The sequence below is a fragment of the Typopeltis vanoorti genome, chromosome 10, assembly GCF_054136105.1.
Source record: "Typopeltis vanoorti isolate ZY-2024b chromosome 10, IOZ_Tvanoo_1.0, whole genome shotgun sequence".
Lineage (NCBI taxonomy): Eukaryota > Metazoa > Arthropoda > Arachnida > Uropygi > Thelyphonidae > Typopeltis > Typopeltis vanoorti.
The window spans coordinates 15,919,358-15,939,129 of record NC_143558.1 but is presented as its reverse complement, the minus strand read 5'-3'; the positions used below and the strand labels follow the sequence as shown (position 1 = coordinate 15,939,129).

Here is a 19,772-nt window from a genome sequence, read left to right as displayed (position 1 = left end):
TTATAGTGCCAAGAGTGACAGTGTGTTTTGATGAACGGTCGGTCGTCACGATATTTCTGCCGTACGCGACGAATTCTCGCTATCAATCGCTTCAAAACTTCGAGATAAATCTCACCATGGCCAGGCGGAACGAATTCTTTGTGGATGCCCTTGGAATTGTAGAAACAAATCAGCATCGTCTTTACTTTTGAATTCTCCAAGCGACTTTTTTTCGGATGCCCCTCTTCTGGTGGTCTCCACTCAGCACTCTGGCGCGTTGTTTCGGGCTCATACTCAAAACACCACATTTCTTCACCAGTAACAATCGTTTCAAGGAAGTTTGAGTCCTTACGAGCGGTTTTAATAAGGTCCTTGCAGTGTTCAACTCGATACATTTTTTGTGCGTCGTCAACAAATCGCGAATTCAATTTATAAGGTCCAAACTCTCGGTCAAAATGTTGTGCACGGATGATTTTGGAATACCCAATTCATTTTCAATCAATCTCACGGACGATTTCGGCTTTTCTGTGATGAAATCGCTCACTTTTTGGATATTAACTTCTCTCAGTCCAGTTTTTGGACGGCCCGGCTTTACGTCGTCCTCAAGCATCTCACGACCACTTTGAAATCGCTTAAACCACTCGTAAACTTGAGTACGGGATAAGCATTCATCACCGTATGCTTTTTGAAGCATTTGATGCGTTTCGGTAAAACGTTTACCAAGTTTAATACAAAACTCAATCGCAGCTCTCTGTCTGAAACTCATTTTTCGACCGTTCGTCAAAACCCACTGTCACTCTTGGCACTATAACTCGGCTTCTAATCCAACAAATGTCATAAACAGTTGACACAACACTAACGAAGGTTGACGCTTTCGACAACAAAAAGATACAACAGGTGGCGTTTCTTCTATTTTCGAAAAGTTGGGCTTCTTTTTGGACAAGAGTGTATGATGGTAGAGCAAAGACTTCGGCCATTGATCTGTACTCGTATGCATATTATAAATCATTTGTTACACTACGAATTAGAATGAAATTTATTGGAAATTTTCACTCAACTTTTATTGAGAATATTATTTGGAAAAGTACTCTAAAATGCACTTTAGGTACTGTGCATGAACATGATTGCGATGAAAAGATAAGCCGCTGTGTTTGATGATTTTCATTGCCTCTGTGAGACTGTCCGTGTTCAGTCTGAATTTCCGTATTTTCTAACCCTTATCCCGTACGTTGTACTGATGCGTTATAATTTTCCAATAATTTCTGGATGGATTTAAAATGAAAGTAAAAAATAAAGCCAAGAAGTATTTTCATCTCTAAGTAAGTTGTAAACAGCAGCTATTCATTGGTAACTTCTCTTAAGGCGTGTCATATTGTTCTGAATATGTTAATCTCAAGTTAACACATCTGTATTCCCAAAACAACTGTGAGGTATAAGCAACCATGAAATATTGCTGTGAGCATAATTAAACAGTGACAAAGCATTTTCAGTTTTTCTTTCTGCTTGAAGTAACAACGTTTTTGTTTGTCAGTCCACTTTCTGCAGGGCCATTGGCTTAACATATTACTATGCTGTCTGCTGTTCCATCTTCCTTCACGTTGCTTTTGAGCCATTGAACTGATTTATCTGCTGAATGAAAAACCTGAGTTCTTCTCAGAGGAAAGCTCTACAAAGGTTCCGCGGGCCAACATACTCGTGGGCTTCTCTAGCCTAGCGCTTCCCAAACTGGGGGGCCGTAGATTTTGTTGAGGGGGGCCGTGAAATAATGAAAACAAATTGAAAATGTTTTAAGACTAAGTAGATTTTTTTTTATCTTAAAAGAAACGTATTTAATTTTTGTTATTTTAATGGGAAAAAAATCACACATTGGTGCGGGTTCACAAATTTTGCTTCCTGCGTATTTCGGCGCTTAATAAATATTAGTAAATATCTGCTTATTCATATAAGTTTCATTTCAGAGCAGAAATCTAAGAATTGCAGTTTCAAATATTTCACCTGATATTGACTTTTTTGTGTAGCAGTATTGAAACGCATCCATCACATTAAATTGTTATTAAACTTTTATGTTTTTAATTCTTTCTTTATAACTAATCGTTTTACGTTGTACATTTGCTTGTACTGCAAATGTACAATAACAATATATCTATCTATATAAAAATATAAGATAATGTGCCATGTCAAATGTGTATGTAAGTTGCTAAAAATGTGATATTTGCATTTGATTTTTGCAATATTCGCTGTGTATTTTTTGTATTGAACACAAAAACAATAAATATTATAATATGTCTAGATTACGATTTTTACTGACCCACATTTCTCACCAACTGCAGTTTTTGCACGTTTTATTGTGTGGCGATTTTAATTCTGATTGCCTCAGATATTTGAATTAATCCTTCCCACTATATTGTTTCGTTCACTTAAGTAGATTCCTGGAATATTTGTGCCCTCCTACTTAAAGATTCGGTATCAAACGCCTCTTACCTCGTATGCCTTCCTTCTTTGTAAGATCCCCGTGAATTGCTATAGCGTTAGAGGTGGGTAGGTGTACGTCAGTCACCCTGCGGGTTTGTGGCTCTAGGCCGAGAAGGGCGTTAAAAGGACAGCAGTCACATTTCTGTGTTGATTCGTTAAGTTAAATGAATTGCCTCGATAGTACATCGTCATGGACCCCAACATAATTGTTGAACTTAGTATACATTCACAGGTAAGCATTGAGTAATCAAATATTCATGAAAACTGAATACGCCACATCTTATTTAATATATTGACATATGTAATTTCTTAGGTTCATTATTTGGGGTTAACACCACTAGATCACCACATGGTAGGAAATGGCGGGAAATATATTAGTATATTTCCCTCCAGACTGCTTCAGCGTGTGTTAAGAATTCATTTCTTGCTTTTTCATATAACAGTAAATGAAGCACAGACATGCATAAATATAACTGCATTCCATTTCTTTGCATTTTCGTTTGCTGGCCAGCCTTTGTCTACTGTCGCAAACCCAAGCTCTTATCGCTGTGCTCAAGTTACAATACCCGAAGTATTCTATCGCAAACCTCCCCTTAACAAAAGTTGTTTTTCAGTGCGTGATTAGGCATATTTAAACTTGCTGCAGTATTTCAATTAACTGCATAGATCGTCTGGTTTTAGGGTTTCCTGTGTTAGTATCGTGACCTCGTCTGCCATCGCGCAGGATTGATTGCTACATACCCGATTAGAATAAATTGGAAGGTGTCATTGGGAACGGTGAATTTCGAGTTGCAGCGCGTTTTGGTTAATTGTTATTGTCCTTTCCAAATTAGTTTAAGAATTTTTTTTATTTCATTTTTATTTTCAGGATCTAGATATTTACAGTATTACTTTGGTGATTGTTGTGCGTGGCTACTACTACACATATTTTCGTGATAGTAAAGCACTGCGCCCAGAGAAAAGGATACAACGAAAGCAATAATCTGATGTCAGTTAAGATTCAGCTGTGTTTACGTACTGTGAGTTCTAAAAGGCACACACGTGCGTTCTCATTAGATATTGGGCCTTGGAGTTATATCAAATTAGGATGTGATAAATCTATTTAGTCCTTTAAACAAGACTGCTCCAAGTTTTTCTCGAAATATCTGTGCTGCTTACTGAATCAATGCCATGTTTGCTTGCGGTGTATTGTATCCTTATCAGGTTTGCTATTACAGTATGTTATCAGGGAGCGGGGTTTTTCAATCGGCACGCAATCGCTCTTTTTTTTTTATTTTTTTATTTAGCCTTTTTTTCCTTTTTCATCGTTCAGTGTACCGACAGATAATATCGAAACCGGAAACTGCATCTTTATGGAGTCTTTGATTGTTATGTTTAACTAATAGAAGTTGAACGAATGTCTAAGAGTATAATAAAAACGAGCGAAAGTGTTGCGTTTTTATTTATTGTTTAACAATTTTACCCCTCCCCCCAGCGTTTTGCGGTTTTGTCGAAACTGCTGTTGTTGGGAAGTGGATGGGGGAGTTTTCATTAGAACTTAAAACATCTCCGAAGGTTAATAAAATATGTTTCCTTCGTTAGTCGACATCCCGCTATGCCATGATGTTTATTCATCGCGAATTGGCGTGAAAACACGATTTACTGAGTAGGTTGAAAGGTGTCAACATTTGTTCCCATCGCTCACTAAATCTGCTAGTTTAAAAATTTGCGATTCTGTTCATGACAGTGGATTTTAAAATCACTGTATCCATTTATTTGGATTCACAGGTTATGTAAAAATGAGGAGAGTGTGGAGAGGATTCAGGACAGAATCGTGAAATACTTGTGAAGATATATTGATGGTTTGTATCAACATTTGATTAATATGCAGAAAATAGGGAATTTGATGGAAACTTATTTAAGGAGCATTATATGCATAAATTTTCAGTACATGCCACAAGGGGAAAGAATGAAGGGGTCATCTCCCTTGTAAACTGAACAAAGATAGATGTAAAGATTTGGTTTTATGCTTGGAGAATGATGTAGAGCAGAATATGTTGCCAGAGGGAGTTGAGAGAGCATTGTTACTGCATCAGCTTAAGGAGAGGTATGATAAACATTATGTGAATAATGGTGTGGACCTTCTTCGGTGTGTCCTAGGACTCCGTGAAGATGCCTGGATAATAACAATAATATTTCTTTATGTTAGGAATGTATAGATTTTAGTTCTACTAACTACAGTAAGATACCCAGATGTTGCACTCATGCACATAGTACAGTGTGTGTGTGTGTGTAGTGGCGTTGCTAGGAGGGGGATGTAGAGGGCTACTGCCCCAGTACCTTGCCGTAATGTCTATAGAACAGCAACTGAGTGATGAAATAGACTTTGACGATGTCATCGATTTTGCTAACGGAAAAGCAAGTAAAATAACATTTTAGAATGTTGAAATTAAAGTTTTACTTCAAAAATAAACAGTGTTTTAATTTATTTCCCTATACGTCGTTTTGCCTTTTTGTAGTATTTTTGGTGTGTATTGAGAGGAGTGAGAGAGGTAGCAAAAGCTCTAGCTACTATGCCACTGTGTGTGTGTGTTAGTATCAAAGAAATTGCAATACATGCATTAAACAGTAATATAATTTATGGTATACTATAATATACTACTAAACCAAGCAAAAGGGGAAAAAATCCATATAGGTCTTTGGGAGATGATTTTTGCAGAGGAGATCCATAGGATGATTTTCCTAATGAAAGAAAATTATTTTCTTTAGATTAACATTTTCTAGTATTATATGCCAGTAATATCTCATCCAGTATATTTTGCAAAATGTTTAGGCACCACTTAGATTTTTTTCGCATTCAGTACATATGCATGTTATTCCTTGGTTCTTGCTGGATGGACTTTATTGAAATTCAGTATTTCGAAGCCTAATGAAAATTTTGTTGTGCCATCTCAGTTTTTGTTTCAGTCAGACTGTTGCAAGCACAATTTGATAATGTTTCAAGCTATACAAAACAATTACTCCATTTGGCTGGTTGGATGGAATTCAATGACATTTCATACTTAAATGATGTTTTCTAATTCAGAAATGTAGACTGGTAAACTTCTCATATTAACTGTAGAGAATAAAAAAAAAAAATGTTACCTCTGTCACTTGTTATCAAAATGTGATGTATTTTTATGTATCTAAAAGTTTCTCTTTATAAAGTGGCTGACTATTTGACATAATAGTAGTCAGTTAGAAAGAATTATGTCAGAATCATCTCTCATGGTGAAATCTTTTCATTCAGTTAAGAAAATTAGCCAGATTGGTATGGTGGTAGCAGACTTGGTGTTGCACCACCTTACCTCAGTCCTGAAGATACTTTCAGGCACAAACTTTGTTTGCTCACACTTGGATAAAGGATTAAACTAAACTTATTATAGACTTTAATCCTGCTCCCCCTAAAACTCAGGTTTTTTCCCCAGTCATAAATAGTATCTTGAGAAGTTTTGAACCATTATGATACCACAAAATAAAAAGTCATTATTTTAGTTAGTAAAAGATTTATCAAAAATTTCTTTATAAATGTTTACTTCAGCAATCTGCTTATTCTTTCTGTTCTTTATACAAGTAAACAACAGCTTATACAGCATTTCTCAACCTCTGGTACGTAAAAAAAGATTTGATGGTATGTGAATAACAGATGGTTGAATTTTTTAAATTTATGGAATTATGAAAAATAAAATCTGCCCCTTTCTCAAATGATAAATAATTATGTTTTTCCAATCTACACAACACATGATTTGTTGACAAATCAGCCTCATCAGTGCAAAATCATAAGAAACTCAAGTGTAGAAGACATAGACGAGGATGGAACTCCCTGGCCTATAGCAACAACCAAACATATATTTTGTGTTATTAGCCGTGATCTCTCACACCAGGCTTGTCGATCTCCTGTACTTTTTGACTGAATTCATCAGTTTCCCCACCCATCATGCTATCTTCACTGAAAATACTAAACTCTTTACATTCTATCCCTGTAACTACATCTACTGTTAGCCAAGTTTCACTAATGCCTAACTTTTGGTAAATCTTTTTCCCTCTTGTTCCTGATACTTCTGGCATTAGTATATAGAAACTGCATCATCCCTTTAGGTCCCCAAACACCTTTCCTGAATTGACTGCCCTATTCAATATTTTTGCTTGTGAGATTAGATCGTGCACATGCTTGTCATTCTCGCACTCACTTGCCTCATGGGTGCCTTAATACATTCGCCATCATCCACCCTAATTGCTTAAGTTTTTCTGAATTTGCACTTCAGTGAACAGTGAACAAAATTCTCTCTCTAGACACTTAACACCAAAATCATTAGATGCAGTCTGACAGTATTATACAAATCCTTCTTTCCATCAAACTCAGACCATAAGTTCACAAAGTCCTACATCATTCCTTCTGCACAACCTGCATATCATTCGTTTGCTATCAACACCCTTGTTCTCAAATAATAATATACTGTGGACCTGTTTCTATTAAATAACTTATGCTATCATGATACTGCATGTTGTTACACCTGATATCTTGAGAATATAGAATTCTCAGCTATCATGGTGTAACATGAAGAATAAATAAAATAAATTAGAACCCTACATAAAAGATAATAGTTGAATTAATAAAAAGAAAAAGAAAGATTCTTGCATCCAATAAAATATAAAGGTTTTGTTAAACTAACTAACAAAAGAAAGAATATATTAATATTGTGATATGATTAAAATAAGAAGAGTTAAATAAGACAGAAAAGGGTTAGTCATAAAGGATGGTATGTAAGAGGCTAGAGATTAAGTTATTAAGTAAGTTCATAGAAAAATTTTGGAAAGGGGATTAAATTAGAGGCTAGCAAAGAAAAACAACAGACTATCGCTCAGGGCTGATTCCCGGATTGAGACATCGTTACAGGCTTGCCGATCAAATGACGTTTGGCAGAAAAACGCCACCGTACTTGGTCGGTGAAGTAAAAACAAGTAGGGGCGGAGAAAAGAAGTTAGAAAAAGTGCCGTTAGGAGAACAGGTATAAAAGGGTTGGACCCCCCCTGCCCCCATGAGGCTTTTTTGGTTTTGGTTTGGATTCTGTTCCAGGAGAGCCCTTCGCGAGCTCTTTCGTAGGGATTTCATGATGTTTTCCTGAGGGGCGAGATAGGGGTTATATCTCCACGCCACAACACGGAAACGAAAGTGAGCGGAATTTCGGTTCCGTATTTTCTATGAAAGAAGCGAAGAATGCCATAGAGTCAAAGAAAAGGAAACATATTCTTAGTGTTTCGACTTCAGTGACAACTACGAGAAGGGGAAAGAAGTAAAGAAATCGATGTCCACGTGGCAAGTTGCACAGCCGATATATAGATGATTCAGAGTGTGTTCGGAGTTACGAAACGTTTAGCCAGCGTGAGCCTAGTTCAATTCCAAAAGGAACGTAGGAGAAGCAGATTATCGGTGAGGTTATATCAAGATAATTCAATCAGAAGAAGGTAAAGATCCATATGAAAGTCCCAAGAAAGAAAGGTACTGTAAAATATCTCTAATGTTAACTAAAAATGTGTCTGTGATAAGTATCATTATTCTAATACGGAACTGATCAAGTGACCAAGGAAAATTTATACTAGGACTTTAGTATCTGACAGAATATATTAAAGGTAGGCTGGCTAGTGTTAATGTTATGTGAATAATTAAGTGTCCTGAGAATTTTGCATGTCTATTGTAATGTATTGGAAAGTTAAAATGTCATAGTTATGTGTTGGTGCAGTAAATGGTTTGGTTAACCTACTTTCGTTTGAATAGTTAAATAGTGTGAATTAATCTTATTTGTCCATGTCAAGTGAATTTATGTGTTGAATAGTTATGGCGGCATGATCGTAATACTCATTATAGGATCATAGCCTAATTACTTGTAATAAGCTAATGTTAGTTTGTAAGTATTTAGTTTAGCATTAAATTGAGTAATCATGAAAATTGAATTGTACCATGTTAAGGAATTTATTAAACCCTTGTTCAATGATAAAAGAGTTGTCTGAAATTGCTGTCCAATGCACCACTTGAAAAATTATGAACCTAATCATGCGGGAAATTAATGTTAAGAAATGAGATAAAGTGTCACGACTGCAACATTGTTTCACTTTCAGACCTATTTGAGTTCTTTCTCCTTGTTTTTGAATATAATATCTTAAACTAAATATCCCAAAAGGCGCAGTATAAATACAAATATTAGGGGTACTAAGGGGAGAAATAACTTAGATATTAGTATAAGTTTTGGTGATATCTCGTGCATAGATAATAGAAGAACATAGATAAGAGAAAATACTAGATTGAATAAAGAAGCATAAAATGGGACACAACATAAATGGCGCAGCCGGTAGGATATAAAGTATAAGAAAGTTAATACAATAGAATAAGAAGAATAGGTCACAACAATGTGACTTCTGTGATTTATTTTATAGACCAAATATAGTACTTTTTTTCATGCCACTCCTTGCCTCTAATAAGCAAATTTTGGTCTCTCATGCTGAGTAGTGAAATTTGCTAAAACCTTCTAAATCGAATTAAAAGCTATATTATTGCCAGCCTGGTTGGCCGAGTGGTTAGCGTATCTGCTTTCCAGCCAAAAGGCTACGGGTGCGAATCCAGCCGTGGCATGGAATGTTTGTGATTGTCTGTGAAAATGTTAGTGGTGCTGGTCAGCGGTAGATGGTGTTGGTGTAGATAATAAAAGTAGTTGTAGTTGGTGAAAATGGTGAGTTGTAGAGTAGTCCTTGGACTCCATGGAGATGTTATGTAATAATAATAATGTCAACATAGATGCAAAATTAATAACAGAAAAAACTCACAAAGATTATTTAATAGCATAATTTTCGCCTGTGTGTCACAGGCATCTTCAGTACATATTAAGCTCAAATTAAACAATAACTGACAATTCCAAAAAGTGCCAACTAAGTAGCTGGTGTAAGATAACTAAAAAGGTCAATAAATTTCCTAAAAAAAATAAAAATCAATACAATAAAAAGTTAGGAAAGATTAGCTAATTTGTAAAGTACTATCTCCCATAAAGGGGATAGACGTAAGCCGTCGGATCTAGAGAATGAAGTAAAGTTTCACTTTTCTTTATAAAGGCGTTCCATGAGGAACTAACTTTTGCGAAGAACTCTTGTCTTTCTCCATTGAACTCTATGTCTAGTGAAGATGACATGTTCTGCAAGTCAAGACTTTTCAGGTTTAAAGTATTCAATATAAGATTGGTGTTATATCCATTATATCCATGCGGAATCTCACCACCATCCCAGTCAAAAGGCAGGAACTATTAAAACACTGGTTCATTGAGCCCACTCCTTTTGTTCTTCAGACGATCTTTTACAGAAAGAACTACAATATATAACTTCTTCCTTTCTATCTAATGGTTATAAGAATTGCTTCATTAAAAGAAATTTGAGTAGTTTTAATATGTCTTCCTCTTCAAACACAGAAGAAATAATGCACATTCCTATCCCTTATGTACAATGCATCAGTGAACGTATAGCAAAAGTTTAAAACCACTGAATATTTTTGTTGCCTTTTGCCCATTTAGAAAAATCTCCACCTTTCTCACTTCTCCTAAGGACAAGCTTCCACATCTTAATCATCCAGGTGTCTACCAAATTCCGTGCTCTTGTGGATTATCTTATTTCGGACAAACGGGAAGATCTGCTTCTAGAAGAACACCAATCTTATATTGAATACTTTAAACCTGAAAAGTCTGGACTTGCAGAACATGCCATCTTCACTAGACATAGAGTTCATTGAAGAAAGACAAGAATTCTTCACAAAAGTCAGTTCCTCATGGAAAATGCCTTTATAAAGAAACATGTGAAACTCTACTTCCTTCTCCTAACTTAAAGAGATCCGACAGCTTACATCTATCCCCTTTATGGGAGATAGTACTTTACAAATTAGCTAATTTTTTAAAATTTTTTTTTATTTTTTAGGAAATTTATGGACCTTTTTAGTTATCTTACACCAGCTACTTAGGTGGCGCTTTTTGGAATTGTCAGTTATTGTTTAATTTGAGCTTAATATGTACTGAAGATGCCTATGACACACAGGTGAAAATTATACTATTAAATAATCTTTGTACGTGAGTTTTTTCCGTTATTAATTTTATATCGATATGTCTACTCACGGTATACCTCTTTCAAAACTTAATAATGTCAATAGTCATGCTAATATAGCAATATTCACATTAGAAAAAAAAGAAATATAAACTGTTTAATGTTAGAATCATTAAACAGTTTGGATTGATGGAAAAATACTAACAGAACCTTTCAGTATTTTGTTCTAAAACATTTTCAAATACTGTAAATGCTGTTCTTGTTTGCCAGCCCTGAGCTCTAGACATTGCTATACATAACTCATTGATAATGAAAGGATATGACTATATTATGAGATTTTTACCATTTTTTTTTTTTTTTCATATATGTATATTTTTATTCACTTTTTTTTTTTTGATAGTTTAGGTTTTATTTATTTATTTATTTTTTTAATATAGAAAACTTTTCAGTTTGATATTTCATTTTAATTTTTGTATAGGTGAAATTGGAAAAGGTTTTTGGATTGACACTATCCAGTAATGCATCTTTCGATTGTGATCCACAGAATAGTATTGTTGCTTATCCAGCTGGGTAAGTGTTATTTTTGGATTAATTTTATACTTTCAGCGAAAATTTTTTTATAATGATTTTTTAAATTTACTTTAATGTAAACATACAAACTTATCGTTTTAATACTGACCATATTGTAATGCGTACAAACATCTTACATTCTTTGCCTGCCAGTTTCGCTAGCAAACTGTCTAGCTTTTTCAAGGCATTGACAGAAAGGCATAAAAATACTAGTAAATGCAAATTGAAAGGAACATAAACAATCTAGTAGCTTACACGTTCGCATGACAGAGACTGAGAGGACTTATTGTTCTTATTCATTATCACGCATGCATGTTTGTTGTAAATGCGTAATATAATTACTGTCTAGCTGTAGTTCAGATGGATTTAGAGAGAGGATCAGGTTTTTCCACAAACTGTTCAGAATAGTACCCTGATTTCTGTTGAGGTTTCCGCCAGTTATTAACACTATTGTGACTTCTTTGAATAAACGATGCCTGTAGTCGTCATCCAAATATGGCATGGAGCTATTTTGCCACTCTATCGTGTGGTTAGATGTAATGATGTGCTAAGCCGGAAGAAATACTTCTGTTATGGTTTACATCACCAACATGTTCTTTTTGTCTGATCTCTAAACTCTGTGAAGTTTGTCTAATGTAGGCAAGACCACAGGAGCAAGGAATGTAATATACTCCTGGATATTTGTAGAATAGCATCTTATCTTTTGGGGATCCTAAGAATTGTCTGATGCTGGTGGTTGGTTTGAAGACCTCTCTGATGCAGGTTTTTAATATTCTGGCTATTTGATAAGAAATTGACCTGATGAAGGGGATCACTACAGTAGAAATGTGCTGGGAGTTTGATTCTTCTTGTCTGGGGTTGTCACCGTATAGATATTTTTTGATGTTGTTCAGAGGATATCCATTTTGTGATAATGTGTTGGCTATTAGTGAGAGTTCAGTCTGTGTGTCCTCCTCTTCTGATATAAACTTTTGGGCTCTATTTTTCAACATATGGATAATGCTCAGTTTGTGTGTCCTGTGATGGTTTGAAGTATAATGAAGATATCTTCCAGTGTCTGTAGGCTTTCTGTAAATAGATAATTTGACACTATTTGATTGTCTCTTTATCAAGATGTCTAAAAATGCAGTTGGCTGTTGTTTTCCACTTCCAGAGTGAATTTTGTCTTTGTTATGTATTGAGTTGATTCTATTCACAAACGATTTTAGGTTTTCTATGCTGTCTTGCCATATAATGAAAATATCATCTACATATCTCCACCATATAGATGGTCAAGGGGAGATTGTGGAGAGAATTTTTTTTTCAAGTTTTTCTGTGAAAAGGTCTGCACAAGATGGTGATAGTGGGCTTCCCATTGTTAGGCCTTCTAATTGTTGGTATATAGTGTTGTTAACTTTGAAGAAATTAGACTGAAGGCAGTGTCTAAACATCTGTGTGATGTCTAGAGGAAAGAGGTCTTGAATGATGTTTATTACCTCTTCTACTGGTACATTGAAAAGGGATACAACATCTAGACTGGCTAGCATGTCTGTTGGTGCAATCTTAATGGCTTGGAGTTTATTTACAAAGTGCTGACTATTCTTGATATAGGATTCTATTGATCTTATTTTATTATTTAATATGTTTGCAAGATGTTTGGCCAAAAGGTAAGTTGGGGATGACCTTCCATCAACGATTGGATGAAGAGGTATATATCCTTTTTATGTATTTTTGGTGTCCCATGTGGTCTGGGAGTGATGGGATGTGAGGATTTTAGTGTTCTCTTCACTTCTTCTGGCCAAATGTTACAATTTCTGATTAGTTGGTTTGTTTCATTATGATTTTTTATGGTGGGGTCTCTGTCTAGGATCTTATAGGTAGAGTTGTCTGATAGTAATATGTTTAACTTATCATGATAGTCTTTAGAGTTAAGGATAACTGTTGAATTTCCCTTATCAGCCTTGGTAATGATGATATCTTTGTTTTTCTTCAAGTTGAGGATTGCCTTTCTATCATAAGGAGACGTGTTGAGAATAGGTTGTTTGGCTTTGGCTAGGATTATGGTACTTTTGAATCTAATAGTGGCTACGTTTTGCAGTAGTGGATATAGGCCTTTTTCATTTCTACACATGAAATCCATTTTAGGATGTGTTTGGGTGTAATCACAAAGTTAAAACTTTTTTGAGAATGTCGGATTCATTTTTTGTGAGACTATGATTCGACAAATTAAAGATCACTTTGTCGTCCGGGAGGTTGTTCTGTGTCCGATATTTTTTTTTTGTAAAGTTCATTGAATTTTTTAATTTGTTTGTCTTTATAAAGTTTGAAAGTTTTTTCATAACTGTGTTGTATCATTTGATCTATTTGGTTCCATATGGTATATTCTAAATTGTTAGAAATGTCATCAAAGAACTTACGGCATTAATATCACTTTTATTTAGTTCGTACCTCATGTGTTGAATCCTTTCTTTTACAAGTGCCAATGAAGTGCGTAGATAAATTTTTTTAGCTGATGTAGAGTTGATATGAGCTCTGACTATGAGGAACTTTGGAATGATGGAGAATTCCCTGCAACGTTTAAGGAATGTAAGGTGGAAAGTTTGGCCTTTCTGCATTTTTCTCTTTCAACACATTATCACAAAATGGATATCCTCTGAACATCATCAAAAAATATCTATATGGTGACAACCCCAGACAATAAGATTCAAGCTCCCAGCATTTCTACTGTAGTGATTCCCTTCATCAGTTCAATTTCTTATCAAATAGCCAGAATACTAAAAACCTACAACATCAGAGTGGTCTTCAAACCAACCACCAGCATCGGACAGTTTTTAGGATCCCCAAAAGATAAGGTTCTATTCTACAAATATCCAGGAGTATATTACATTTCTTACTCCTGTGGTCTTGCCTACATCGGACAAACTTCACGGAGTTTAGAGATCAGACAAAAAAAACATGTTGGTGATGTAAACCATAACAGAAGTATTTCTTCTGGCTTAGCACATCATTTCTGTACGTCTAACCATACGATAGAGTGGCAAAACAGCTCCATGCCATATTTGGATGACGACTACAGACATCGTTTATTCAAAGAAACCACAATAGTGTTAATAACTGGTGGAAACCTCAACAGAAATCAGGGTACTATTCTGAACAGTTTGTGGAAAAACCTGATCCTCTCTCTAAATCCATCTGAACTACAGCTAATCAGTAATCACAATGCGTTTACAACAAACACGCATGCATGATAATGAATATGAACAATAAATCCTCTCTGTCACGCGAACGTGTAACCTTAGCTACTAGATTGTTTACAACGTTTCTATGTTCCTTTCAATTTGCGTTTACTATTATTTTTAAGCCTTTCCATCAGTGCCTTGAAAAAGCTAGACAGTTTGCTAGCGAAACTGGTAGGCAAAGAATGTAAGATGTTTGTACGCATTACAATGTGGTCAGTATTAAAACAATAAGTTTGTATGTTTAATTGTTTAATTTAAACAATTTACTTTAATGTACTTAAAAAGTTGCTTTTAGAGCTTCAGTGTGCTATGCTGAAAATAAATTGCACATTTTATAACATTTCATTAAAAAAAATTCATGTACAGTATTATCATCATCATCAAATTCCTGCCATGTACCCTCAAGGGGTGTACAGGATATGACAGTACTACATGAAAAAATTACATCATTACTAACTTCCTATCTACAATTTTCCTCCAAATCAGTCTGTTACTTGTCAAGACTCCAACATTATCAGATCTTATATTTCTATCGTCTAAGGCACTTTGTACCATATCAATCTACCTATATCTTGGTCTTCCTCTGGGTCGTTTTCCTGCCAACCTGGCAGAGAACACTTGTTTTGCTAATCTTTCCTCTCCCATTCTATTTAAGTGACCATACTACCTTAGATTAGCTCTGCTAATGCATTCCTGGATGCTGACAATGTCAAGTTCTTTCCTAATATCCTCATTTTTAATATGATATTGCCATTGATGCCATCTGTTCACGCCTCTAATCTTTCTCAGGACTCTCATATCTGCGGTCTCTAGTCTTTGGTCAAGTGTTTTACTTCTGACCCAGCTCTCAGATCCATAAGTTAAAACTGGTATTGAACACTGTCTTGTATACAGCTAATTTAGTGTTCCGACTAATTTCTCTCTTATTCCATATGAATTTATTCAGTTGACTTCCCACCATACCAGCTTTGCTGATTCTGTTGTCTATTTCTATATTTAATTTACCATCTTCACTAAAAATCATGCCTAAGTAGCTGAAATGTTTTACTTGTTCCACAGGTTCCCCGTTCACAAACACAGTTGACATTTTCAATGATTCTGCCTATTTTCATTGTCTTTGTCTTTTTATTGCTGAATTTCATACCATATCTATTACAACAGCTATTCAATTTAGTCAGAGAATCTTGCAGACTTGTAGCGGATTTGTTCAGAAGTATAACATCGTCCACATAAAGCAAAGAGCTGACGTTAACATCTCCAATTTTGATATCATGTTTAATACCACTTTCCTTCATAATGTGATCCATATAGATAATGAATAACAGAGGGGATAATGTACATCCTTGTCTCACACCAGATTTAACATTAAACTATCTTCCTGTACTTCAATTCTAACTGCTGACTTACAACTCAAATAAAGACTAAGTATTGCTTGATATAATGCCCCATTGACACCATATAACTGCAGCGTATTGAATAGCTTCTCTCTTGGTGTCATATGCCTTTTCCAAATCGACAAAACTTAAATACAGATCTTTGTTATATTCCCATGCTTTCTTGACTATTTGTCGTAAAGTGAAGATCTGATCCTGACAGCCTCTATTTGGCCTGAATCCAGCTTGTTCTTCACCAAGCTTTTCTTCCACAATTCTTCTCAACCGTTTCTCAAGTATACTTGCATAGATCTTGCCAGGAACACTCAGTAGGGAAATACCTCTGTAATTCTCACAATCAGTTTTATTTCCCTTTTTATATATGGGTACTATGAGAGTTCTACTCCAATCATCGGGAATTCTTCCCTCTGTCCAGCCTTTCTGAACTATGCAGTGCAGCCACTGTAAGACTTTTATACCACCATACTTCAGCATTTCTGGTCGAATATCATCTACTCCTGCTGCCTTTCCACATTTCAAGCCTTTGATGGCTTTTTCTACTTCAAGTATGGATATGTATTCCTGACTGCATGCCTGGTCATTGTTTTTTACCACTGTGCTGTCATCACTGCTTGTTTCATTTAGCAGTTTTTCAAAGTAATTACTCCATACCTCAAGGATATCTTTCTCTCCTGTTTTCATGTCACCTTTATCATCTCTAACTCCTTTTACAGCACTCTTTCCTCCATTCCTAAGCTTCTTCAACAACCTCCAGAATATTTTGCCACCTTCTTGATATTTATTTTCTATATTCTTGCCAAAGTCCTCCCATGACTTTTGTTTAGCTAGTTTTACACACTGTTTAGCTTTCTTACATTTGTCTCTGTATTTTGTAAGAGTAAAAGCTGACTTATTTGCCAGGAACTTTTGATTTGCTTTCTTCTTTTCCTTCACTGCCTCTTTAACTTCCTGTGTCCACCAGGGAGTTCTGATTTTTTTATCTTTGCACACAACCTCACCACATGCCTCTCCGGCAGAATCAATCAATGTTTCCTTCAGAGTTTGCCACTGAATCTCCAAGGTTTGATTCCTGTTCTCAAACTCTTTCATTTTCTTTTCAATAATATTTCTGTATTTTAGTCTACAGTTTACATCTGAGAGCTGCTCAACTTTTATTCGCTTTAAAACTTTCTTACATGTTATTCTTTTCAATATGAAATTCAATTTTATCCTGCTCAAGACTAAATAGTGATCACTTCCAATTTCAAATCCTGTGTACACTCTGGTGTCCTGCACCAGGGAGAAAACATCACTATCAACAATAACATAGTCAATGAGACTTTTCTTATTGACTATGTTATTAAGAAGGTTGGTCGATTGGTAGAGCCTCTGCTACTAATGGCTCAGTTAAGTAAGTTTGAGCGCGGTTAGTAGTTGGAAGGGGGCCAATCGTTCGATGCTGTCGGCACACTCTCCCTCGATGAGTCTTTGGACTCCCTGGAGGTGTCAAAATAATAATAATAATAATAATAATTATTCCTTGCCTCTTCTCTCCATGTGAATTTGTGCACATTTTTATGTTGGAACATGGTGTTAGTAATAACCAGTCCATGTCCCGAGCAGAAATTCAACAGATATTTGCCATTATTATTAGCTTTGCTCCTTTCTTCAAATTTTCCCAAAATATTTTTGTATGTCTCACAATCATTTCCTACTCTGCTATTTAGATCCCCAACAAGGACCAACTTTTCCTTTTTCATTGTGTCAGTTGCTTTTTCTAGAGCGTCAAAAAATTCCTCCACTTCTACCTTAGTAGAACCTTCTGTAGGACCATAGGCACAAATAAGTCTCATTGTCCAGTTCCCCATTCTCATATTTGCCCACATTACTTTACTTGAGACTGACTGCCATTCAAGAAGATTAGCCTCGTATTTGTGTTGAATACTATGGCTGCTACTCCTTTTCCTTGATTGTTATTGCCTGAATATAACATTTTGTATTTATTGCTCAGAAAGATCTTATCAGTTTTGGTCTTTTTTGTTTCAGTCACCCCTATTATGTTGATCTGGTACTTATCTAATTCCTCAGCTAGCTCCAATTCTTTGCCATTCAGGCTTCTTACGTTGATAGTACCGATCTTTAACTCTGGTGATGTTGAGTTGGGGTTTGTTTTCAGATTTGTTCCAGTAGCTGACTTTTCGCTTTTCACCCTGGTTCCCTGGCGAAAACAACGGGGGCCTTGTTTAACCGGGCGACGCCCCAGCCGGCATGAAATTTTGTCATGTTGTACCATCATTTTGTATATTGGTTTAAGCCAATAACAATACAATTTGGTCGGCTAAATCCCAAATTGCCAGCCCATCCTCGTTCGTTCGGTATCAAAGTAGATACCCAACAGAGTGCACCACGAGAAGGTGAGGATTGGACATTAGGTCAGAAGCCCTGGTCGGTTCTCCGCATTCCTTTAAAGGCTATGTGGAGGTCTCCTCTTAGTTATACAGCTTTGACCCTTAAGCACCCCCCCCCTAATTCTTATACAGTATTATATTATATTATATACGGATCGTTCTGTTGCAATTTTTAAACACCTGTATCTCTGAAACAGTGAGCTCTGAAATAATAGGTATCAGCAAGTTATGTATGGAGGAGTGGTATCCCAAAAGAGGAAGGTCACAAGTGGAGTGTCACAGGATCTGTTTTGGGACCATTATTGTTTAAGTTCTGTATTAATTGACATTGGGGACTGGTGTAACTGGAGATGTGTAGCTCTTTGCATGATGCAAAGTTGGGAAGAACTATGAAAAGTAGAGCAAATGTGTCCTTGCAGTAGGATCTGAATAGACTATGTGAATGGAGCTGTCATTTTAAGTACAATTAATGGGGAAATTTTCAAAGAGGTGGAAGAGATGACAAATCTGATTCGGTCATCTGGTTTTCAAGAGGATGAGAATGTATTGGAGAGGGTCAAGAGAATGGTTACTTGAAGTGTCAGGTCTATGGAATGCCAGATACAAGGAGAGAAAGAGGGAATGCAACTTGCAGAGCTTTTTGAATAGGAGAGCAGATATGATTGAGGCACATAAGCTGGTAAGGGATTGTCACCAGATTAATGTGGAGGAGATTTTCATTGAGTAGTAGAGGGAGACAAGGATAGAACAAGAGTCATCTCTGGAAGCGATATAAGGAGGGTATATGCAGGGAAGTGAGAAGCAGGTTCTGTGTATGGAGAGTGATTGGTTGAGTGTAATGCATTGCCTGCAAGTGTGAGTGCAGAAACTGTTAATGGTATAAGGCATGGTTCGATTATCTTTTTGCATGAGAGAGTATGGACCGTTTGCAATAATTCCTCTGACTCCATGGAAGTCAGATGCATTTCATTCAGCCAGAATGAAAAAATATTGTTCTGCATAAGAAAAGTAACAGAAGTTTTCTACTTGTGAGGCCAAGTTCTTTACCACTGCTAACAACAACACGTGTACTAAATGGCAGATTTACAGAAAGTAAATGTGTACTGCATGTGTATATATGTAAATGGCTTCCTCATTCCCTTGATTGACCATAGTGGATTTTTTTCGTGTGTAGTTCTGTTAAAATTCAAAAACAAGTTGAACAAAGTAAGTCATTAATAAATGTCCAAAAGGGTTAATGAACAGGGACGAATGCTGGTCTTGAAATTCATGCTTGCTCTTGTTATCATTCAGGGAGTGAGAGGTGTGATTGAAGTCTGATTAGTGGAATAATGAATTACTGACCATTTAAAACTATATATTTAGAAATGTATGTACATTTAAACATATTCTATCTTTTTCAATTTAGCTACTTGAATATAAATTCTACCCTACGGTTCTTCTTTATGAACTGGTCAATAACATCGTCATAAAAAGTTGGTTGTAACTTAATTTTCCCAAGCAACACACACACACACTTGTGAAGGCTGGCTGAAGCTCACTGGCTAGAGCTACTTTGACTGCATATGGCCTGTGTTTAAGCAACAGAGTGAGACGACATGAAATGGCTATGTGTGACCGCATGAAATCACAGTGCTGCTGCGAGGACCTGTAAGCTCCTA

At 35.9% G+C, this 19,772-nt stretch overlaps 1 protein-coding gene across 2 annotated transcripts in view; it reads left to right on the top strand.

Annotated features, from left to right (window-relative positions):
* Window positions 1-19,772, top strand: part of LOC150102187 (mitogen-activated protein kinase-binding protein 1-like) — a 344,972-nt gene that overhangs the window by 59,348 nt on the left and 265,852 nt on the right. For both annotated transcript variants that reach the window (XM_090398639.1, XM_090398638.1), the window contains exon 3: window positions 11,021-11,112. In XM_090398639.1, coding sequence (XP_090254765.1) covers window positions 11,021-11,112 — 92 coding nt within the window. The remainder of the gene's footprint in view (window positions 1-11,020; window positions 11,113-19,772) is intronic.